The sequence below is a fragment of the Panthera tigris genome, chromosome B1 (genome assembly GCF_018350195.1).
Source record: "Panthera tigris isolate Pti1 chromosome B1, P.tigris_Pti1_mat1.1, whole genome shotgun sequence".
Taxonomy (NCBI): Eukaryota; Metazoa; Chordata; class Mammalia; order Carnivora; family Felidae; genus Panthera; species Panthera tigris.
Window position 1 is genome coordinate 96434955 of NC_056663.1, and position 25727 is coordinate 96460681.

At 36.9% G+C, this 25727-nt stretch overlaps 1 protein-coding gene across 1 annotated transcript in view; it reads right to left on the bottom strand.

Annotated features, from left to right (window-relative positions):
* The window catches only part of SLC25A31 (solute carrier family 25 member 31), a 28102-nt gene extending 5702 nt beyond the window's left edge, over positions 1-22400 (bottom strand). Inside the window, exons 1-4 of the mRNA XM_007091812.2 lie at positions 22015-22400; positions 12616-12743; positions 3691-3808; positions 970-1124 (exon numbers count right to left, since the gene is read on the bottom strand). Of these exons, the coding sequence (XP_007091874.1) occupies positions 970-1124; positions 3691-3808; positions 12616-12743; positions 22015-22258 (645 nt within the window). The 5' untranslated portion in view covers positions 22259-22400. The remainder of the gene's footprint in view (positions 1-969; positions 1125-3690; positions 3809-12615; positions 12744-22014) is intronic.
* Positions 22401-25727: the final 3327 nt, after the last annotated feature.

The window sequence follows — 25727 nt, forward strand, 5'->3', positions numbered from 1 at the left end:
AAAAATACACACCAAACTAAAAGTAACATGTCCAGACCACAATAAAAATGACCTTCAGAACTGCTGGGTGGTTCAGTCGGTTAAGCGTCATCACTCTTGACTTTGCCTCAGGTCACCATCTCATGATTCATGAAGTGGAGCCCTGAGTCAGGCTCTGGGCTCCATGCTGACAGTGCTAAGCCTGCTTGGGATTCTCTCTCTCCCTCTCTGCCCCTCCCTAACTCACACTTGCTCGCTCTCAAAATAAACTTAAAAAAAAATGACCTTCAACAATTATATTTATGCTAATGAGGGAAAGCAGAAACAATACGTAAAACAAAATTTCTCTGAAGTCTTCATCTTATTTAGTAAGTAATACTGATATTAATTTCATTGCTTCCTTTTGGAAGTGACTGAGAACATGGGATTTTTGCCACTTAACATAAATTACTTAATGATTTCTAGATTGTTTATCTTCAATATGGGGATATTAAAAGCTACCCTAGGAAATTGCAAGAAAACACTTAACAAAGTTCCTAGAACTAAGTAGTAACTCAAAAAATGGCAGCTATAATTACAATCTTCCTCTTTCCTACTTTATGATAAGTGATAATAAAGTGAATGTAAAATCAGAAAACCTGTTAGAAGGTGTCTTTCTATATGCTAAAGATTTGATTATGATGTAAGCCTAATTAGCATGTTTTCTATTTGTAACACAATATACAGTGAGTTGTTCAGTTGCAAACAGCACAAAAACTTAATGTTTGGGTTTATGCTTTATATGTAAAGTGAGATCCATAATCGAGTTATAATTTAATAAGGTTATGGCAAAGTCATGATTAAACAAAATTCTATAATGTATCTAATTTCATCATTTATTTTCATTTCCATAATTAAAAGTAAACATATCTGCTGAACAAACTACTCATTAAAACAATAAAAAGAAACAAACCAGGTATTTAATATACAGCAGCTAAAGCCTCAAATTACCTTAACGGTGTCATATGCTCCAAAATAGGAGGCTCGGTACACAATGATGCCCTGAACTGAAACACCAAACCCTTGGTACAAACCAACAATTCCATCCGATTTTGCTATTTTTATAATACAGTCACCTAAACCCTTGAATTGCCGCTCTTCAGGACCTAAAATAAAACCATTTAAAATGTATTAGCAACCTTACATATCAGATAAACACTTTAATCAAAGTAATCTTACAGACTTAAATGATCTGAAACTGCCATTTAGAAATCTTTCTAATAAAAAAGGACACAAATGAAAATCCTCTCATTTGTTTACAGAGAATTAAGATTTCAAATAGTATCTTAAAATATTTTAACTGAAAATATTAATCTCTTATAAAAGCAATCTAGGGGTGCCTGGGTGGCTCAGTTAGTTAAGCATTGGGCTCTTGATTTCAGTTCAGGTCATAATCTCACAGTTCAGAGGATCCAGCCCCACATTAGACTCTGTACTGACAGCTTGGAACCTGCCTGGGATATTCTCTCTCTCTCTCTCTCTCTCTCTCTCCCCTTCTCACACACACTCTCTCTCTCTCAAAATAAACTAAAAAAAAAAAAATAATAAGCAAATAAAAGCAACATATTTCAACCAATTTGACTTGCCTAAAACATTTCAACAAAATTACCAGAAGCTACTAACTAGGGTTCAGAAAAATAAAATAAAAATACCCCACAACTTACTTAAGTTGAAAAGCAGAAAGATAGACACAGCAAAAAGACAAAGCCAAGAACTAGCAATTTTAAGGATTAATAGTTTAGATGAATTATCCTATTTTTCTAGTGTTTGCTGGTTTCATTTTTATTTTCCCTTCACCTAGAACTCCTTTACAATATTTTAAAGTAATTGTATATAGAATATAATATTTCAAAATAAACTAAATTCTCCCAATTTTGAGAGAAAAAAATTACAGAACTGAACTAAAGAGAGTTTTTTTTCACTTTCTTAGCAATAACAAGAAAATCTGGACTGCCAGTTAAACATGATAGTTGGAACTCATATTTTCATCTTTATTCAAACTGCTACCCCTTCTGAGACATTTTCTCTGATCACTTATCTAAAACTGATGTCACTCCCTGCTCCCTCAATATTTTTTCATGTCGTTTATTGCTAAATGACAGTATATTTTAGTCATTTATTCTTTTTTTTTTTTTTTTTTACTTGTGTTTTGACCATGAGGTACTTGGGCCATGTACCATGAGCTCCATGTTTTATGTGGGGTATCTATATGTGTGTCTCTAATCTCGTATCTGAGGCAGGGCCTTGATTGAGTACAGAGGTACTCAATAAGTATTTGTCAAATGAATCTCTTGCTTTAAGAAATTCTACTAAAATGGTAATAAAAGAATAAAACAGGTTTAAAGGTATATAGGCAAGAACAGTACATGACACAGAATGAAATCCACAAATATCAGCAAGATGGAAAGGAGATGGAAGAGTGATAACTCACTCAGTAGAGCAGAAAAAGTTGAAACTTACTTTCTTGCAGAGAGAAAAGCAAGCTGTTTTACCCCAATAATCTCAGAAAGACTTAGAAATTAGAGTATTGCTCTTGAGGTGAAAGCAATGTAACATATGAATGCTCAAAACCTCACCCCCAAGAAGTCAAGTGCCTTACTCCTCTGCCATCCTCAGAACTGAACACAAGGCTCCAGACTGAATGGGGCCAATTGATAGCCCCTACTGGGGCCAGTTCTTCCACAACGGCAGAAAAAAGCCTCACACAAAGATGTATCATTGTGAAATGTCAAGATCATTAGGGACAAAAGGTAATTAAAAAGAAAAGTCGCATACAAAAGGATCGGCAGTTAAGAGATTGGTTTCTTAAGAGCAATATTAGAAACAACAGTCCAGAGAAATGTTTTCAAAACTGTGAAAGTGACTTTATTTTTTAAAAAATTTTTTAAATGTAAATAAACATTAAGTAAGTAAATAAATAAATTTTTGAGACAGAGCACTAGCAGGGGAGGGGCAGAGAGAGAGGGGGACACAGAATCTGAAGTGGGCTCCAGGCTCTGAGCTGTCAGCACAGAACCCGACACAGGGCTTGAACCCACAAACCGTGAGATCATGACCTCACGGTCATGACCCCGCGAGATCATGAGCTGAAGTCGGACACTTAACCAACTCAGCCACCCAGGCGCCCCAAGAAAGTGACTTTAAACTAGAATTGTAAATATGGTCAAATATTAAGTAAAAGGGTAAAAACAGAGATATTTTTAGACATTCAAGATCCCAATATATCTCCTATCTGCTCAAAAAGCTCAGAAGACTATATAAGAATATAATCTACCAAAATAAGAGTGTAACAAAAACAGAGGAAGATATGATAAATAAGAACAGAGGCAAAGGGAATCTCTGGGATTAGAACTGTACATGTAACCTAGAGAGGAGCCATAGTTGAAACAGGAATAAATTCAGGGAGGGATCTAAGAGGTGGCTCTCTAGGAAAAAACTGGAAGTTACGAGCCATCTTCATATCTGCTCTTTTGTTACTGCAGTAATGGCCTTCTCCTTCCTTCTTTTGAGGGAAAAGAAAAAAGTAGTAATCTTTAGGCCCTATTATTCTACCATTTGGTTGAGATAAGATTTTTAGAATGTATTTCACGTTGCTATAGTATAACTCTGCAATAAATAATACTTCACTCAAAACGCAAATAAGGAAGAGTAGTATTTTCGAAAATTCTATACCTTTTCCAATATCAGCACCTAATCGGGTTCGGGCAAAGTCTAATGGATAAACTACACATAAGGATGTTGCTCCAGCAGCTCCACCAGAGGCCAGGTTTGCCAAAAACCACCTCCAGAACTGAAACATATTAATTAAAAAGTGGTTATTAAACTATAGAATCTGTTTAAAATTGTTATTTTTATGAAGGTTAAAAAGTCAGATTTTCAAAATGCTTTTATAAAGTAAACATCTATGATAATGCATATCATATTGTGCAAAATATTTCCCTTCATGTTCACAAAGCCTGTTTCTTTCCAGGTAGTCTGGGAGATACAGTTTAAATGCTGATACACAGAAATTCCAAGATATTTTAATGGCCTCCAGCAAAAGTAGTCCAAATTAACAAGAGGCCACATAAGGTAATCATCTCTTTAGACTATATAATTTTTTTGTCAATAACAGTATTAGGGGGCGCCTGGGTGGTTCACTTTGTTGAGCACCTGATGCTTGACTTCGGCTCACATCATGATTCCAGGGTTGGGGGATTGAGCCCTATGTTGGGCTCTGCGCTGAGCATTGAGCCTGCTTATGATTTTCTCAATCTCCCCCTCTGCCCTTCTCCCCTGCTCACACAGGTGCTCTAACATACATACATGAATGAATGAATCAATCAATGAATCAATGAGTAAATAAATATTAGTGTTAGCTATGGCTAAAATGTCAGGTACCTATGGAGGCTTTAGTTACATTCTTTTTTGGTATTGGGGGGGGGCAATAATACTTTATAATGCCACAATTTCACTTTGTAATTTTAGTTGATATTAAACAGCTCAAAAGTTAACAGCTCAAAAATATATTATGTTCAACTGCTGACATGAAAACTGGCAGAAATCAATTATAATATAGTTGAGTGGCATGTAAATTAGGCCTTACTGATTTGGTTCACTTGGGCTATTGAGGTTCTTTTTTTTAAAGTTTACTTATTTGGAGAGAAAGTACAGGGGCATGCATATGCAAGCAGGGGAGGGTCAGAGAGAGGGAGAAAGAGAATCCCAAGCAGGCTCCATGCTGTCAGCACAGAGCCCAACACAAAGCCCAAACTCATGAACTGTGAGATCATGACTTGGATCACTGAGCCACTCAGGTGCCCTAAGCTATTGAGGTTCTTTTTGATAAACATTTAAAATGTGCCCTGCTTAGGTCCAGTAAACTGCTTTTTAACATCTAGAGCTTACTGGAGAAGAAAAGAATATTTGAATTGGAGTGGTTATAGAAAACCTAGGGTGCAAGGCCACTGTAACCATTTTAAATACATTAAAATGAATAATATTCTAGTCAGGTTCAGTTTTTTGCTTTATTCTCTGGCTTTTATTTCTAACAATAGTTTTAAGTCTCAGATAGCTTTGGAACTCTTGGCCTAGAAGGACCTTCCCATCATTTTTTTCCTATTTTTTTAAATACAAAAGTTATTGATTTATACTCTAATCAAATTCAACTTCTTCCATGAAACTTCTGATCTCCAAACCCATTCAAAACTGTATGTAATCATCTCTCTCTCTCTCCATATACTTCAGCTCTCAGAGAATTAAAGGTGAATCCTATGACCAATATGTAAAATATGTCAACATGTTCCAGATTCTCACTTAAATAGTATTTACAATCACTTTCTTCTATTTGTAAGTATTTGTACTCATCTTACCTCCTACAGACTATAAATTTCTTGAAGTTAGGATTATTATTTAACAGCTTTATTAAAATATAATACACTTTACCAATGTAAATTCACCATACAATTCAATGGATTGATAGTATGTATATTCATTCAGAACTGTGCAACCAACAGCAGCTTTACAACATTTTCATCACCCCAAATGCTATACCCATTAGCAGTCACTCCACATCCAACCCATCTCCCTGGGTCCTAGGTAACCATTAAGCCACTCTCTGTCTCTATAGATTTGTCTATTATAGACACTTCCTACACAAAGAATAACACAGTAGATAGTCTTTCATGACTGGCTTCTTTCATTTAACATAATGTTTTTCAAGGTTCTTCCATGTGGTAGCAAGTATTAGCACTTCATTCTTTTTTATTGACAAATAATATTCCAGTATATGGATTTACATTTTATTTATCCATTCTTCAGTTCATGGACATTTTGGTTGTTTGTATTTTTTTGTGGCCAGATTTTTTTTTAATGTTTATTCATTTATTTTGAGAGAGTGTGTATGTGCATGTCCATGGGGCAGGGCAGGGCAGAGACAGAAGGAAAGGGAGAGAATCCACTCCCCGCACATAGTCCGATGTGGGGCTTGAACCCAGGAACCATGAGATCATGACCTGAACTGAGATCAAGAGTCTGAGTCTCACCCAACTGAGCCACCCAGGTGCCCTGATGCCAGGATTCTGAATTTACCTGTTTATTTCACAATACAAGTCATAGGACCTTACCCAGAATAATAGTAATATATTCAATAAATATTTGTTTAATGAGGTACTAGGAATGCCACATACTGTCCTCAGACCCCTATGGCTCCTTTGCAGCAAAACTTATTAAGTTTTGTATGGGTAGCCCTGTTTCCTAATCACCCAGAGACAGATCAGGAGATTGCATTTGACCCCAAAGTAGCTAATCTATAATCTAGAAGATAATCTGTAACCTGGTAGAAAAAGATGAACAGGGCCACAGTCTATTTCTTGGGAATGTGACTTTACAGTTCCATGCCAGTTAGCAGTAAGGACAAAAATGGAAAAGTTATTAAATAGCTCTTTTTTTGTCTTTTTTGAGACTGTTTCAAGTTATAGATCCTCTTCCAATAAAAATCACCTATGTATAAACATACTGTTAGTGGTTTAAAGTATTTGTCAAACATGCATGGCTCTCAGGAAGGCAGACTGATGTCTTTCTGGGTGGATGATCATATAATTTATTATCCAAACCATGATACTTCTGACAGTGGAAGTGGGGCCTTTGAAAAAATGACACAGACAGGCACAACATGGATAAATAGTGTGGCCAACCTTCTGGTGGAAGAAAGAAAGACAGAAGGAGGGAAGAATGAAAGAAGCAAGGAGGAGAAACGAAGTATTTATGTTGAATGATAATCCTGCAAGTGTTCGTGCAACAAAATCTATCCCTCCACAGTTAAGCTTGAAAATAAAATAGACCCAGAGGAGGTAATTTATTGATTTAAATGAGGGTTTCAGTTATTATAAATTAATAAATTCAGATATTACTATATTGTAAAAGGAGAGGGCAAGGAGAGGAATCAGTGATAGACAAGAAGATGAAATAATCTGACGGTTTTGGAGGAAAATAATCTTGTTTCTTTTATCTCTCTCAAGTTTATTTTTTTATTTCGAGAGAGAGATAGCACAAGTAGGGGTGGAGAGAGAGAGGGAGAGAGAGAGAATCCCAAGTAGACTCTGTGCTGTCAGTGCAGAGCCCAATGTGGGGCTTGAACTAATGAACCTTGAGATCATGACCAAAATCAAGAGTTGGATGCTCAACTGACTGAGCCACCCCAGTGCCCCAATCTTGTTTATTTTCAACTGTTGACAAATAGATATTGTGTGACCAGACTCAATGATGCACTGAAGAACAAATGCCCTAGAACCAAAGTTCTTTCTAACAGAGCTTGTCTGGGCATGAAGGAAAGCTGGGAGAAGTTCTAATCTTCCCTGTTGACGGTTGTGCTGGAAGCTAAAAGGGGGCAAAGAAACATTCTGTACCCAGATTCAGCTAAGGTTCACCAAGTCTAGTCACCTTAGCTCAGAGAGGAGTAGAGTTCAATTGAAGAATCTGAATTTGGGAGTGAGGAAGACCTGAACAAATGACTTGGTCAAGTGCTCTCAGCTCTGAGTCTTGCTTTCCTTACCTGTACAGTTAGGATAAAAATACCTCAAAAGGTGAGGGGAACATTCAATGAAACAATATAGAGCTGAGCTCAATATAGGTGCATAGCTCCCCACAATGGTTATTTTTAAAAAACTTTTTATTTTAAAACAATAGCAGATTCACATGAATCCTAAGAAATAATACAGAGAGAATCTGTAAACTCTCCAACTAATTTCCCCCAATGGTAGTATTCAGCATAACTACAGTAGAGGAAATCAACATTGATAAAAACTTAGACCTTATTCAGATTTCACCCATTTTGCATGCATTCATTTGTGTGTGTACTTAGTTTTATTCAGTGTTATCACATATCCAGTTTCCTGTGACCATCACCAGTCAACAGTTCCATGATAAAGATCCCTCAATGCTATCCTTTTACAGCCACAGCCACCTACCTCAATCCTGGCAACCACTAATATGTTTTCCATCTCAATGATTTTGATATTTCAATAATTTTATATAAATGGAATCACAGAACAAATAACTCAAGATTGTTTTCTTTCATCCAAAGTTCCTGCATGTATCAAAAGCTTACTCTTTTTTAAAAATTTGTTGTAAAATATATGTAACATAAAATTTACCATTTTAGCTATTTTTAAGAGTATAATTCAGTGACACTAAGTACATTCACAATATCATAAAAATATTTCTACTCTCTACTTCCAGAACTTCATCATCCCCAAATAGAAACTCTGTACCCATTAGATAAAACTCCCCATTTTCTTTCCTCCTGGCCCCTTAATTCTATTTCTTGTCTACGAATTTAATTTGCCTATTCTAGATACCTAAGTGGGATCATACAATATATGTTTTATCAACAGTTTGTTTCTCTTTATTGCTGAGAAGTATTCCATGGTGTGATGTACCATAGTTTTAACTATTCACCTGTTAAAGGACAACTGGGTTAATTCTAGATTTTGATCTATTATGAAATAAGCTCCTGTGAACATGTGCACACTAGTTTTTGTGTGAATGTAAGTTTTTATTTTCTGGGATAATGCCCGAGGGTATAACTGCTGGGACGTATGATAAGCACATGTTTAGTTTGTAAGAAACTATTGTTCTCTTTTCTAGAGTGGCAGTTATCATTTACATTCCCACCAGCAATATAGGAATGATCTAGCTTCTCTACATCTTCACCAACATCTGGGGTTGTCACTATTTTAGCCATTCTGATAGGCGTGTAGTGCTATCTCACTGTGGTAGATCGATCACTTTAACGTTTATTTATTTTTGAAAGAGAGAGAGAGAGAGAGAGAGAAAGAGAAAGAGAAAGAGAAAGAGAGAGAGAGAGAGAGAGAGAGAGAGAGAGAACGAGTGGGGGAGGGGCAGAGAGAGAGAGACACAGAATCTGAAGCAGGCTCCAGGCTCTGAGCTGTCAGCGCAGAGCCCGACAAGGGGATTGAGCCCACAAGCCATGAGCTGAAGTCAAGACACTCAACCAAGTGAGCCACCCAGGTGTCCCACAAAAATCACTTTTAAACTCATATACTATATTTGTTTTTTTCTATCTTCCCTACTTATTTTAAAACCAGGTAAAAAAAAAACAAAAATACTGATTTTTCTATTTTAATTATTCTTCTTCACTTTAGAGGGGTGGGCAAAGATGAAATAAAATTTTGATGTCCAAAGTCAGAAGTAAAAGGGTCATTAATATCCAAATTTAGTAAATAATACATATGACATTCTTACTTGTGACTGAATACCTTTACATTATAAATAAGATAGGATGTCTTTATAGAAATACTAAAGATGTTCTTATCTCAAGTTCTAATAATTTGAAATTTATTATAAATACTTAGCAAAGATCAAAGTTAACTTTAAAACTTGTAATGAGATGTTATTTATACTGCTAGGAATAGATGTTAGTAACAAATATTCTGGTTAACTCAGGAGTTAAATTCTCCATTTGGCTTAGTCTTACAGAAATTATCTTTTGGGGGAGGTGGGGTGGGAAGTGTTGAGTAAAGACTTAACTCAGCAGGCCTGCACTGCCCAAACCATTTATATACTGAGATCTTCAGGACCCATCCTTGACCAGTTTCTTCAAGATAACATCTAAGCCCTTAGAAAATTCTACTGATTAGTTTCTTTGTATGAAAGAAAGCCTTATTAGGCTTTGGGCCACACCAGACAGTTTATGCTAATATGTGAATTTATGGTGAACACCTGTTTTGTATGCTTGGAACATTGGGCTAACTTATATGAGTTTGATCTCTTGGGTTAGGGAGTAGTGGCTAGAGTCTGAGTAGTTAATGACACTCACATTCCTTGCTTATGCAACTGATCTCTCCAAAAAATCCTGGACTCCAATGCTCAAGTGAGCAATCCTATTTGGCAACACATCATGTGTATTGTCACACATTGCTACTGGGAGAATTAAGTGCTGTCCATGTGACTCTACTAGGAGAAGACCACTAAAAGCTTGCATCTGGTTTCTCCCAGACTCTATCTGCCTTTTCCCTTTATTGATTTTAACTATATCCTTTTTGCTGTAAAAAAAAAACAAACAAAACAAAAAAACAACTCATGAGCATAATAGCTTTTCTGTGTTCTGAGTCCTAGTTAATCACTAAAAGTGAAGGTGATCTTGGGGACGGACCTCTGACACAGGTTCTGAGTCAAGAAAAGTTCTAATTATTATAGCTAGCAGCTAAGAAAGACAGGGATATTTTTCTGAGTGCCTATCATCAAGCACAGTACTATGATAATAAGCACCTTATAAGTAATGTCATCTAAACTTCACCAACTATAAGGGAGGTATTATTATGTCCAATTTTTAGATGAGGAAAATAAGGATCAGAGACGTGACTTTCAAAAACCCACAAAGCTAAATAACACAGTGCCAGGATCCAAATCCAGACATTCTAAGTCTAAAGAATTTTCTTCATTACCTTTATATTTCCCACTACATATTAGATGGTGCAAAGTACTCCGTAAACATTTCTTAATGAAATATAGACTGTGAAAAAAGGGGAATAAAGGATATACAAGGAAATTAAAGAAGACAGCAACAAACAAATGTTCCACAAACAGTTGCTTTTATAAAGAACCCACTAGAGGGTGCCTAGGTGGCTCAGTAGATTAAGCATCTAACTTCAGCTCAAGTCACGATATCACCATTTGTGGATTTGAGCCCCACGTCAGGCTCTGTGCTGACAGCTCAGAGCCTGGAGCCTATTTCAGATTCTGAGACTCCGAGTCTCAAACTTGTGCTCTGTCTCTGTCTTTCTCTCTTTCTCTCAAAAATAAATAAACATTAAAAAAAAATTTAAGGTTCTCCCTCTCCCCCCTGCCCCTTTCTCCTACTCTCAAATAAATAAATAGATAGATGGATAGATAGATAAATAGAGAAATAAAAATAAAAAGAATCTGCTAGGATAGCTAGATTGGTTGGTTGGCTTTGGCTGGTTGGGGGAAAAAGAAAAAGAGAAAGGATGAAGGCAAAGAGAGACTGTGTAAGGGCAAGGGGAAGACTTTGTAAGGTATTTAAAAGGGAGACCTTAAGAGTAATGTAGGTGGTTTAGTGTATACAGAGGCAACAAAACAAATAGAAACCAAAACAAATGACATATAGCTCATATGAATAGGCAATTTTAAAACTGAAATTTTATAACCAAGGGAGTGATTACCTTGAAAAGAAAAAGCACTTTTTCAATTCAAAAAACAAAGGGGGAGGGTGCCTAAGTCGCTTAGTCGGTAAGCGTCTGACACTTGATTTCAGCTCAGGTCATGATCTCACGGTTGTGAGAGCAAGCACTGCATCGGGTTCTGCGCTAGGCATGGAGCCTGCTTAAAATTCTCTCTCTCCTTCTTACTCTACCCCTCCCCAGCTCAAGATTTCATGTGCTCTCTCAAAAAACCCCAAAAAAACAAAAAGAAAAAAAAAAGAATTTTCTACCTTCAATTTATTGCTTCCTGTTTTTGTTTGATTTTCTTCCTATGCACTTTAATCTCAACTAAATAGAGACTTAGTCATAAAAAAGAAAAAAGAAACAATGTACTTCTTTAAGAAATTAAATACCTCAGATATGTAGGAATACATACCTGTCCACTGCTTTAAAAAAATTTTTTTAATGTTTATTCATTGTTTGAGAGAGATAGAGAGAGAGAGATGGATTGTGAATGGGGGAAGGGCAGAGAGAGAGGGAGACACAGAATCTGAAGCAGGCTCCAGGATCCAAGCTATCAGCACAGAGCCTGACACGGGGCTTGAACTCATAAACTGAGAGATCATGATCTGAGCTAAAGTCAGATGCTTAATTGACTGAGCCACCCAGGCACCCCTTTTATTAGAAGGAGAGAGATAAAGGGAGAGGGCACACATGCATGCAAGCTGGGGAGAGGGGCAGAGGGAGAAAGAGAGAGAACCTTGGGCAGGCTCCATGCTCAGTGCAGAGCCTGATGTGGGGCTTGATCCCAGGACCCTGGGATTACGACCTGACCCAATAATCAAGAGTTGGATGCTCAACTGACTGAGCCACCCAGGAACCCCTGTTGACTACTTTTTTTTGCTGTAGAACAGTGCAGTAGAACAGTGATTATAACATGCAAGTTATATTAAAATTAATACTTATTCAGACAAATATTATCTTGGGACAAAAGATCCTTTAGTTATTAAAATCGTGTTAAGAGATTTAGAGAAACTTGTAAAAAATGTAATTCTATATTTCTCAAATATAGTTTCTATAACATAATACATATCAATATGTTAAAAGTTCCTATGTCTTAATTACTATTTCTTCTACCACTTTAGCACCTCCTCCCCAAGTAAAACATCACAGGTTAAGACAAATGCAATTACTTCTTAGAAAATAATAGATATTAAAATGTACTTACTGGGCGCCTGGGTAGCTCAGCTGGCTAAGCATCTTACTCTTGATTTTGGCTCAGGTCATGATCTCAAGGTTTGTGACATTAAGCCCAGCATCAGGCTCCAGTGCAAAGCCTGCTTGGGATTCTCTCCCTCTACCCTCCCCTGTTCACACTCTTGTGCACACGCTTTCTCTCAAAAATAAATAAATAAACCTTAAAAAATGTACTTACCTGTTTTTCTTTATTAACTCCAGACATGAAAAGTTGTTTGTATTTGTCCTTAAAAGCAAAGTTTAGAGCTTGTGTTGGAAAATACCGGATAACATTTGCCAAATTGCCACGCCAATAACTGAAGAAACCTACCAAAAAACAAAAACAAACAAACAAACAAAAAACATACTAAATATAAACTTGTATTATTATTTAAAAATTCCCATAGTTTTAACAAACTTAGTTATTTGAACTATCTAAAATTTATACTCTTTCTCATGAGAAAAAATTAAGTTTATGTGTGAATCCACTGAAGAAAACAGGCAGTGTTAACTCCATGTGCCCCATTCCAATTTTGTTAGTTTCCAATAAAAAGCCTTAAATACCTCAAAACCTATGGAAAGTATTATCAGTTGAATACAGGGCTTTCTCCTAGTAGAAAAACAGAGCTCACCAGTATTTGTCAGAGAAGCTAGTAACCCTTAGCCTTATTTCCAAATCATAACATACAATTCCTATTATTAGAACAGAATTGGTTTGTATACATACATATGAGAATGAGAAAGCTGTTAAGAGTCTAAAGTATCTTCACCTTTATGTTCTGGAACCTAGCCAGAAAAGGGATCAATTTACAATTCAAGGCAGTCTCCAGAGGCCTGATGGAGAGATTAGAGGAAACTTTCCAGGCCAATAATCTTCCCACTTCAAATCTCCATGGATTGACCAATCCTTAAAATTCAGTCATTGTGTTACCCCTATAATTCGCAACTACCTTTAAAATCCAGAACTGATCTAGAATACAATAGGATATCTCTTAAGTAGCCATAGTTGTGTCTACTAGATTACAAATTGTCCAATGGTTTGATCTTGCTACTTTGAATAGGATACCTCTAGTCCAAACTTGGAGAATACCCAGAATCAGTCTTCTAAAGATAAAGATTCAAATGAAAATAATCTCTGTTGACTGGGCTGAAGTTCAGAAACTGAAAGTTATATTTATTTGCTAAATAAGAAAGTCTGCTTTGTGGGGGAAAAAAAAGAATCTTGGTGAGTCCCAAACTGCATATAAAGCAATTACACAAAGATAATTAAGAAACATATTTAAAAGCTAAGAAATAATCTGAGTATTCACAACTGATTCAGTCTCTACTAGGACATTTAACATGTAATGGTACTGAGTGCTTCCTAAGTACTTAGTATGTGCTGGCACAGGACAAAGGCTGTATATTTCATTTAATCACCACATTATGCTTATGAAATAGGCTCTCCTACAGTACCCATTTTATACATGCACAAAGTGAAACTTTAAAAGTTTAAAAACTAAGGGGGCGCCTGGTGACTCAGTCGGTTAAGTGTCTCTTGATTTCGGCTCAGGTCATGATCTCACAGTTCGTGAGGTAGAGCACTGCACTGGGCTCTGTGCTGATAGTGCGGAGCCTGGTTGGGATTCTCTCTCTCTCTCCTTCTCTCTCCGGGATTTAAATTGAAAAAAAAAAATTATTTGTTTAAAAAAAACCCTGAGTTTAGAAAAAGTGTCATATATCAAAAGATATTAGAATTTCCATTTTATACATGGCCCTTAAATATTAAAAGTCATTTTGAAAATGGTTGACCCATGGGAGCCTGAGTGGCTCAGTCGGTTGAGCATCCGACTTCGGCTCAGGTCATGATCTCACAGTGTGTGGGTTCGAGCCCCGCGTCGGGCTCTGGACTGACAGCTCAGAGCCTGGAGCCTGCTTCAGATTCTGTGTCTCCCTCTCTCTCTGCCCCTCCCCCACTCATGCTCTGTCTCTCTCTCTGTCAAAAATAAATAAACATTAAAAAAAAAATTTTAGGAAATGGTTGACCCAGCTGAGTGGTACTGAAATATTATGGGTTTTAGATTATAAGTTATTAGTCATAATTCTATACTTATGATTATAGTCTGAATTAATACCTCACAAAACAGTGTCATATTTAAGAGCAGTATAAAGGATTGTAACTTTGGCTAATGAATTGTATATAAATGGAAGATTTTGGAAAGACATCTGGAAATTAACATGAGAGTATAACATAGCGCTGGATTTATGATTAAAAAGGTTTGTTACAGTTGGCTGAAGAATATATTCTTTTTAGGAACCCTTTTGCACTGCTGGTAGGAATGCAAACTGGTACAGCCACTCTGGAAAACAGTATGGAGGTTCCTAAAAAAATTAAAAACATAACTACCCTACAACCCAGGAACTGCACTACTAGGTATTTATCCAAAGGATACAGGAGTGCTGATTCGAAGGGGCACATGCACCCCAATGTTTACAGCAGCACTATCAACAATTGTCAAAGTATGGACAGAGCCCAAATGTCCACCAACTGATGAATGGATAAAGAAGATGTGGTATATAGATACAATGGAATATTATTTGGCAATCAAAAAGAATGAAATCTTGCCATTTGCAATAACGTGGATGGAACTAGAATGTATTATGCTAAGCAAAATAAGTCAGAGAAAGACAAATATCATGATTTCACTCATGTGGAATTTAAGATACAAAACAGATGAACATAAGGAAAGGGAAGCAAAAATAATACAAAAACAGAGAGGGAGACAAACCATAGAGTCTCTTAATGATAGAGAACAAACTGAGGGTTGCTGGCAGGGTGCTGGGTGGGGGGAAGGGCTAAAGGGGTGAGGGTCATTAAGGAGGACACTTGTTGGGATGAGCACTGGGTGTTATATGTAAGTGATGAATCACTAAATTCCATTCCTGAAATTATTACACTATATGTTAATTATTACACTATATGTTAACTAATTTGGATTTAATTTGCATCCTTTTTAGCAAAATTGCATTTGCATGAAAAAAACCTAGAAAATTCATCAAAACACAGGCCAATGTCTCAATGAAAATCTAGAAACAAATAAATCCCTAGAAGTATACCAGGAAAACTGGCAGCTCTTAATGGGTTATATCTGAAAAAAATATAATCTCACATACATAAAATACTTTTGCATATATTTCACAGAACTCATGGATTCCTTGAAGCTATAGTGTCAGGTTAAGAACTCCTGTTTTAATCTTTTTCCATAGATCACCCTTAAAAACTTTATTCTTATTCCTTTCTTTGCATCTCACTGCTGTACCATGCTTTTAGGAACTTCAGTGTCCCTGCTAAGAGTGCAAAGGGAGAGAAACCTCAAAGTGAAATTCTGAATGCATTTTCTATAGGAATGTTATTTCTGGGGGCTAGGTTTCAGGGTTTTATTCATCTATAGTACACTAGGTACCTACATAAGTTTCCTCAGGAAGATTACAAAAACCTACTCTGTATAATGCAAGTTTATATCAAAGACACTCATTTATAAATGAATATCAGGAATACATGCTTGTAAATTTGGGGAAGTATACATACTGATTAAAGAGTTAAAACTTATTGAGCACTAATTGCAACAGACACATGGCTGAATATTTTACAGGCATAATTTTGTTTAACTCTCACAACTATCATATCAGGTAGGTACTATTATTATACCCAGTATATAACTGGGGTAATTGGGGCTGAGATAGGTTTAATAAAAACTGCTGAAGGTCACAAGGTGAGGAAAAGGCTGGGACTTGATTCCAGAATCCAACTCCAAACCTAGATCTATTAAATTCTACTGCCTCTCTATAAAAATCCATTCTGGATAAAAATAGTATTTTTTGGTCAGATAATCCATTCTAGATAAAAACCAGTATTTTTGGTCAGAAAAAAACAAGAGAAAAGGATGATGCAAATGTAGGAGTATTTTGATATTCTCTAGTCATACAGAATAAAAGGGCAATTTCCTAAGATATAATCACAAAATTGGTAGGGAAAAACATAGTGATTGTGGTATCTTTCTTTGCTAATAACAAAATATCTAAGTTTTTTACTTAATTGCTAAGAAAAAAATAATTTCTTCAAAATTTAAGGCTGAGAGGGGCACCTGGGTGGCTCAGTCAGTTAAGCGGCTGACTTCAGCTCAGGTCATGATCTCGCGGTCTGTGAGTTCAAGCCCCGTGTGAGGCTCTGTGCTGGCAGCTCAGAGCCTGGAGCCTGTTTCAGATTCTGTGTCTCTCTCTCTCTCTGACCCTCCCCCATTCATGCTCTGTCTCTCTCTGTCTCAAAATAAATAAATGTTTAAAAAAAAATTTAAGGCTGAGAAAAAACCATCATGAACTTAATTCTGAGAAAATAATTAAGAATTAAAATGGAACAGGGGCACCTGACTTTGGTTCAGGTCATGATCTCACAGTTTGTGAGTTCAAGCCCTGCATCAGGCTCTGTGCTGATCGCTCAGAGCCTGGAGCCTGTTTCAGATTCTGTGTCTCTCTTTCTCTCTGCCCCTCTTCTGCTCACACTCTGTCAATCTCTCTCAAAAATAAATAAACATTAAAAAAACACATTTAAATAAAAGAATTTAAATGGAACAAACAAATGAACTTGGGGGAAAAGAGAAGGAGAGGCAAACCATAAAACAGATTCAACTATCGAGAAAAAGCAGGGTTGCTAGACATGGTGGGGGGATGGGTTAAATGGGAGTTGGGTATTAAGGAGGGCCCTTGCTGTGATGAACACTGGGTAGTGTATGTAATTCTACACCTGAAACTAATATTACACTGCATGTTAGTAAACTGGAATTTAAGTAAATACTTGAAACAAACAAACAAAAGAATTAAAATATAGACCTGATGAGAAAATGAGAAAAAGTTACTGGTCAACTTATTAGCCAAGCCATGATAATGCTAAACATGTTTGGGTATATATATTCTAGACTGGTGTGCTACTACATGTTTTGACAATATGCCTATCAGTAAAAACTATGTAAGGCTGACTCTCAAATATGTACACATTAAAAAGATTATATATATTTTCTACTATACTACTCTGCTATGCACATTTGTAAAAATACCCAAAATAGAAATTAAAGGATGTAAAGATTCTTCATTTAAAAACCTTTTATTTGGTACCTAGTACATAGTGAACCTGCTAGGGATAGCACTAAGGAGCAAATTTCTTGGGTTTACGGAGCTTATATTTTGAGGGAGACAGGGAGACAGACTATGAACAGATAAATATGTCAAGTGGCTTTAAGAACAAAAATAATATGTGGACATGGAGATTGAGGAAGGGCTATTTACATAGGGCAGTTGGAGAAAACTTCTAGATAGGAGATATTAGAGAATAACTTAGCATTCATTTGAACAATTAAACAATATATTTAGATATCTTGCTAATCATGGTGTTTTCACACCATTATTTGCTATTATCTCAAAGCACCCTTGAGGTGAGGTTCATTCTTAAGAATAAAATAAAATAAAATAAAATATTTTAAAAAATGTTAAAGAATAGTGTACATGAATATATATTTCAAATAGTCTTCTTGATACTTTCAAATATTCAAACAGTCTTCTTGTCTCTATAAATCCAACTGAGCAAACATAAACTATGTTTATTACATAATAATTGAGAAAGGGTGCCTGTCAGCCCCTCTTTAGTATGCAATTCATTTTCTTTTTTTCAGAATGCCTTAGTGTCTTAGGATTTGTAACTGACATTTGGCCCAAGCATAGATACCAGTCCCAATTCATATACCAAATATTAGTAATGTTTATGTTTACTTTCCCATTTTATTTAAAATGATGCCTTTCCATATCCCAAACCACTGTCTTCAAGATATAAAAAACCTCATAGCCAGAAACTCCTAAAAGAGGAAAGAGAGATCTGGTAGATGCTTAAAAATGAGCTGCCTAGATCAGATCTTTAAAATATTTGTTTACTATATATGAAATAAAACAATTATTTTTTAAAAAACAATTACTTTAAAATATTCTTACATATATGCCTATTGTGCCCAGTGAAAAATTATAGCACAGACACCAAAATGTTACCTGTGGGGATTTCAGTGGTGAGTTGTTTTACTTTTTGATTCTTTATATTTTCTAATTTTCTATAACATGAATTTTTCATGTAATAAAGGTTTAAACAGTACTAAATAAAAGTGTGCATACAAAGTTTGAAGGTCACACCAACAACTAAAGCATACAGTAAATCTTTAAGAACAGCATCAGTCAAGATAAATCCAGAAGATTTTACAAGCCAAGGAAAGCTTATAGGGTGTATGAAAGATACCCAAAGAGATGTTGAAAGCTAAGTCCAGAGATTTAAAATGAAGAGATCTATCCTTGGTGTAGAAAGAAAGCAGAGATAAGCAAGAAGATAGTGAGAGACCATCTGCTTGTGCCTTATGGGTTCATGTCTCTCAAGTTCATTTCATGTTGCCTAAAGAAAGGAAAAATTATCAGTAAAATTAGAGGAAACATGAAACACAAGAGAAACTTCAGAGCATTTGAGATGAGGATGTGCCTTGACTTTCAAAAAAGGGACAGGAGGTAAATTCCAGAAAATAACAATTTCAGAACTTCATTGCCCAGTAAAATTCCAGAATGATCTACCCTAGTGATTCTCAACCTTACCAGGCTCAAGTCCTCTATATAGAATAAATACTTAACATTACTTCCTTTAGGATCTAGAAATAGAATTCAAAGACTGTGACTTCTTCAACAATTTTTTAAAAATCCATATAATGCCCTCTCTACCACACAAGAAGAGAAAATAAACGCATTTTAAATAAAATAGGGATTATATTTTATTTTTTAAATGTTTACTTATTTTGAAAGAGAGAATTGTACTGAGAGCTGTTCACTATTGTGAAAACTCATGTCACCATGAATGCTTACACATGAGTGGGGGAGGAGCAGAGAGGGAGAGAGAGAAGCCCAAGCAAGCTCCACACTCATTTAGTTCCTGACGTGGGGCTCCATCCCACCACCATGAGATCATGACCTGGACCAAAATCAAGTGTCGGACACTTAAATGACTAAGCCACCCAGGCGCCCCTAAAATAGGCATTTTAATTAGTAAATTGGTGAGGCATGAACACACCACAAAATTGTCAGATGCTTGCTTCCACTTAATAATGAATGTTATACTTTAGACACCATTAACATTTCTTTTAAAAGGGCTTAATAAATATATTTGTGTATATGTATGTATAATGATCATGAATTCAGTAGTTACAAATGAAGATGATGCTTAAGTGGTGATCAAATATCACAAGAATTGGTAACATAAGTTTTTACAATGGTGAACACCTTTCAGTACAATTCTTTAAAAAAATTTTTTTATTGTTTGTTTGTTTTTGAGAGACATAGAGAGAGAGAGATCAAGTGCAAGCAGGGAGAGACAGAGGGAGACACAGAATCCAAAGCAGGCTCAAGGCTCTGAGCTGTCAGCACAGAGCCCAACGCGGGGCTCAAACTCACAAACCATGAGTTCATGACCTGAGCTGAAGTTGACAATGGACTGAGTCACCCAGGCACCCCCTCTCAGTACAATTCTTAACAAAACAAAATACAACAGTCCTTCTACTCACAAGGTAGTTGAATTACTGATCAGTATATATGGAAACTATGTCCCAGACAGTTTGTGTTCATGAGTAAATCAGAGTTAGGTTCTAAGCTTAGAAAATCATAAACAGGTTTTACTACTACATGAATGTCTAGTGGGAGAAGTGAGCCATTTAGGTTGCAGAATAAGTGTTTGTTGCACAGGCCTGGCCATGTACAGCAGCAGAATGTTTAGCATCCCTGGATTTTGCCTTTTATATCATTGCAATTATGTATTATACCCTTCTATCTTTGTGCTAAACAAAGAATTCCCTCCAAGGTTGTAAAAATGCCCCTAGATGGCAATATTATCCCTGTTGTGAATTACTAGTCTCTTAGCATAGGATGTACCACGGAGTGTGTATTCATAACAAGGCCTTGTTTATAAGAACATAAAACATCTTAAAGTTCTGCTTATGATCATCTCATCGGAGGGTAAAGAAAGCAAGCACTAGAATACTATTTAGAATGATCTCAATTTACAAGATCCATATTGAATATGTTTAGGTTTAAATATTATTTAAAACAGTTAAAATATAAAATAAATTAGCACTGATCAACACAACCTGACTAGAATATTTAACTTTACCTGACTAAATATTTAAAGCAGATTAGCTAATAATAAAGAGTCCCCTACTTCTGTGAAGAAGTCTTAGAATATAAACCAAGTGGAGATAGGTTCCTACCTTTCCTGTAAAAACCTTGGGGGAAATGGGAAGCTTACAAATGGGAGTAGAGAAGTGTGAAGCACTATGAAAGATCTGAGCTCAGCTGTCCAGGTGAGTATCCTAAATTTACAGCTTAGATGATGCCTTAAGAGTTACACACCAAAAAAGCCCAAAAAACAAAAAAACAGAAACAAAAAACAGTTACACTCCACCCTAAATACCACACCCAACAGGCCTAGAGGAGTTGTAACTACATCTCTGGGGAGAGAATGGTTTTCTCATGGAAGACTAACCTGGCATAGACTTAGGAGTAGAAGAAAGGGCAGGCCCTGAAGTTGAAGCCACTCACTTCTTGTTCAGGCTACACAATAAACAGGCCTATTCTCTTTTTAAAGTTCTTGTTGAGTTTTCAACTGAATACAACTACATGGGTGATTTATAGAAGATTTTTGATAAATTTATCCTCTTATCTACTTAGCTAACTTAAGAGCAATTCTGCAACAGAAGGGTATTTAATGGTTAACAAAACGCTTTATTTATCCCTTGAAATCATTTCGGTATCACTGGAAAAAAACCTTTTACAATGAAAAAAAAAATCAAAATTTTAATTAAGGCAGGGCTGATACAAAAAGAAAAAAACTGGTAATGTTATTCTTGTCTTTATTTAAAATTTTGATATTTTGCTCACTTTGGATTTTTCAAATTAACTTTGATTTTTAAAAATACTGCACTAAAATATCATTTGTCTTTACTGAGTTTTGGGGTACCCTCCTCCAATTTGTGCACGGGTGAATGCCTCTTTAGTTTCAGCCCTGGTCTTCAGTAGTTCTGAAGAATGAACAGAACCTCTTTTCACTCAATAGGTAGCAGAGTATTGGGAGGCTCCTACACTACCATACTTGGAGTACTTCTAAGAATATTATTTCAACAAATATTTAAGCAACTTAAAGCACGTGTTTACATGCCTAATGGCATCTCCCTCAATCCTGGGAGGTCAACCATTTTCCTTCTGACCCAGACGCAACTACAGCAAGGTGTAAATCCCGATGTGAAGGAGAAACTTAAGCGAAAAAAGAGAATGTGGTGGCCTCTCCTACCCAGGACTGGTCACGTTACAGGCCTTCCTGGCTCTGGAAAGGGGAGCCTCTTAGGTTGGCTAAGAAACTGAACTGTCAACGGTATAGAAACAAACGCATCACGGACAGGCACATCTGTGGTGCAGTTACCCACTCCCGCCCCTTTCCCCTTTTCTGGCAAGCTGACCCAGACCGGGAAAGGTTGGCACGGTGGCCTCTGGTACGCACCCTGCTCGCGGGGAATCCGCACCAGGCAATCCACCATGCCTTTGTACTGAGACTCGGCGCTGATCTGTCGGGACGACGCCTGCACCTGCAACAGCAGCTTCACCCGCTCGATGGGCGCCACGGCTGTCTTGGACACAGCCGCTGCGACCCCGCCGGCCAGTAGGTCCTTCCCGAAGGACACGGGGTCAAAGAGCCGCTTTTCCGACTTCTTCCCCTGCCTCCCCTTCGGAGGTTCACGCTGCATGGTGGGAGGACGGCGGTAAAAATGGGCACCAGCACAAGGAAAAAGAGCCTGAGAGAATCTACGAAGGGAAACCTAAAACCGCTTCAGCTTCGTCCTGGCGGGAAAGCGACGCTCAGGTTGCCGCGAGATCGGCGCGCCAGGGCCTGGGGGAGTTCGCGGAGCTGCGCAGGCGCCTCCAACCGCCTCCCGCCTTCTGGCACCAGCCACGTGACTCCCAACACGTGTCTCCTCAGTGCTGAGCGCTGCCTTTGATAAACCCGGGTCTGGGTTTTCCTTACTGCCCGCAGTGTTATCAGGCGACGGGTACTGAACGGCGGAGGTGCAGGAAGGGAGAGTGCGTAACTAGTCCTGTATAAAGATATTTAGTAGGCAAAACTAGAACATAGTAGAGTAAGCCAACGTGTGGGGTTAATCAAGTTTTAAATTTTGGTTCCCAGAGTTACCCTTTCATTTTCTCTTAAAAGTTGCTTTATTTCTGCTCCTTGAATTTAGCAGGGCTTGTTTATCTAGTCACATTTTCAGTCTGGTTTTGCTGATTGCACCCCAATAGCTTAATTCGACATGTTCCTCTTTCGTTTGGATTTTATTTAAATTGGTAATTTCATCTGGAGCAGTGTTTCTCAATCCAGACAGCCGAAAGAAGACAGGGCTATGCTGTTTTAACTAATGCTTGGGCTTGGGGAGGCTGAGAACCAAAGACCTATTCTAGAACAGCACCTCACAAACTTAATTTAGGATCGCTTTTCACTTTAAAAAGACTAAGACCACTAGGAAGCTTCTGTTTTTGTTATATATTGATATATTTATATTCAGAAACTGAAACTGAAATTTTAAAAATATTAATTCACTTAAAATAGCCCATATAAAAATAACATTTTTAAATAAAAAGTAACTATTTTTCAGAACAAATGAGAATAGCCTTGTTTTTTATTTTTGAAAATCTCTTCAATTCCTGCCGTAATAAACGACAGCTGGATTTACATGGCTGCTTTTGTACTCAGTCTACTGCAATACCACACATTGTGGGGCTGTTGGAAAACTCCACTATGCACTGAGAGAATCAGAGTGAAACAGACAAGTAACGTCTTAGTATTATTAAGAAAAGTTCTTAGGGGCGCCTGGGGCTCAGTCCGTTCAGCGTCGGACTTTGGCTTAGGTCATGAACTCCTGGTTCATGAGTTTGAGCCCGGTGTCGGGCTCTGTGCTGACAGCTCAGAGCTTGGAGTCGGTTTCTGATTCTGTGTTTCCCTCGCTTTCTCTGCCCCTCCCTCGCTCATTCTCTGTCTCCAAAAATAAATAAATGATGAAAAAAATTTTTTTTCAAGTAAAGTTTTTATCTCATGGTGTCTCCGAGGAGGTCTTGGTGACATCTATATGCATACCACAGTTTTGAGAATTCATCTGGAGTGTTACCAGGTTCAGGTCTGACTCTGGGCAAGTATATGCAGTAGATATACATCTATCCTGGACATGAGGTCTTGCTGTATTTTCTTTCACCTTGCTTTTTTTCACTTTGTACATCCTGGAAATCTTTCTGTAGTAGCATCTAATATACACTTATTTCTTTTTTATAGCTTATTTGATGGTTTCTAATAAAGAGACCCTATTTTATCATCTCTTACTCTGTAGGAGTTAGTTGTTTGAACTTGAGGTTCTAGTTTTTTATTATCTTAAGTGTGTTATAACACTTTTAATACTACTTGTCACTAGTACAAAACCATATTTAGGCCAGGGTTCCAGAGCAGGAATTTTGTTTATATTTTGATTACCTCATACAAAAGCAGGTGGCAAGTCCTGCTGGTACCATTTTGGTGCTACCTTCCTTTCCATGGCAGCTTATTCGACCCTTAACTGGTTTTGCGGCCAAATCTCTCCATTTTACATGCTGCTACCAGATTAAGCTTTCGGAAGCAATTGCATTAATTATTCCTAGGCTTAAAAGATTTAAAGTCTTCTCATTGCACGGATTTCAAAACCCTTTGTGAAATCTATGCAAATTCAAGACATGATTGATGTTTTATCTGCAAAAATATGAATAATAAAAGAGGTTTCGGTCTCTTTTATAGGATATTAAAGTATTAACAAGCACACAGGGAGAAATTTAAGGGGGCACAGGGAATGCTTGAATCACATTCCAGGCAAGATTGTGTTCTTAAGGTGCCAAGAAAGGTCAAAGGAAGATCTCCGGTCCCAAGGAACATATATATATCTCAGACAGAAAAGCAAGTGTTCTGTTGTTCCCCAGGCAAATTTTCTCTTCCTTCCTTTCTTGACTCCCTTTCCCCCGAAACCCCACTTTTGACCCTATAGTTGACAATGTTTATAGCACACTGATTTATCATATCCTCAAGCTTATTTCTGACATATTGACAGAAGATAGCAAAAGTGAAAATACTTAGAAATGTAGCTTTTTACCTTAAGAGCTGTGGATCAGCTCTTTTCTAAAGTCTGAGCTTAAAATGTTTCACCAGCTGCATTGCATTTTATTTACTGATTTTGGGATCAAAAAAAGTTCTGGTGATTTACATGTTGATATAAAAGTACAGCATCTCAGGGCCTTTGAGCTGTTCACTCTGCTTTCCTTAGAAATCAGCATGGTTAGTTTCCTGTTAGTTCAGGTCTAGGGTCACCTCAGTAACCCTTTTTCTGGCTACCCTATTTCTCACACTTCCTATCCAATTTCTTCCTTCACTTTTTTTTACCTCTTAGCTTTTATCAACATATTTTACTTATTTATGGCCTTCCTCTTCCACTGGAACATCAGGTCCGTGAAGGTCCGTTTTTAGCTGTTTTGTTCACCACTTTACCCCGGCATCCAGAACAGTGCGTGGCACAGAGTAGAAAGTCAATAAATATTTGTTGGCTGAATGCATGAAAGGACAACACAACTGCAAACATACCTCCAAACCATCTTTATTAAAGACTATCAATATAAAAATAGCTTCATTATATAGAATAGAGAAATACAACTCTAGAAAATTAAATCATTTTCACACAGTTTAGTGTATAGATTAAAGTTTTAATAACATTTAATAATGTATTTTAGAATATCCAAAGTATACATCCTTATTCTCAAAGTGTTCAGTGCTGAATTTTTTTTCTCAGATTTTCCCCAACACTTTGTACAGTAGCAGGTATGATTTAGCTGGCTCCTGGGTTTTCAACCAATGGATAATAATAATAGATGGTGGTGGTAGTAGTAGTAGCTAACACTTTTACAGCGTGTGCACTGTGCAGGCACTATTTAGGGGGAACTTCCACAGATAACAAGTAGTTATTCACAATATTATTTCCAAGAATTTTCAAAGCAGACAAAGCTACTAAATTGGTTTCACAACTTTTCCCATTTGTGTCAGAAATATAAAAAAGCAGGCACTGCAAATTTACTATCTTGCCAGTATGCATCATCATCAACAGTTTCTTGGCACAAATAAGAAACTCTCCTTTGCTAAGTACAGTTCTCTAACCC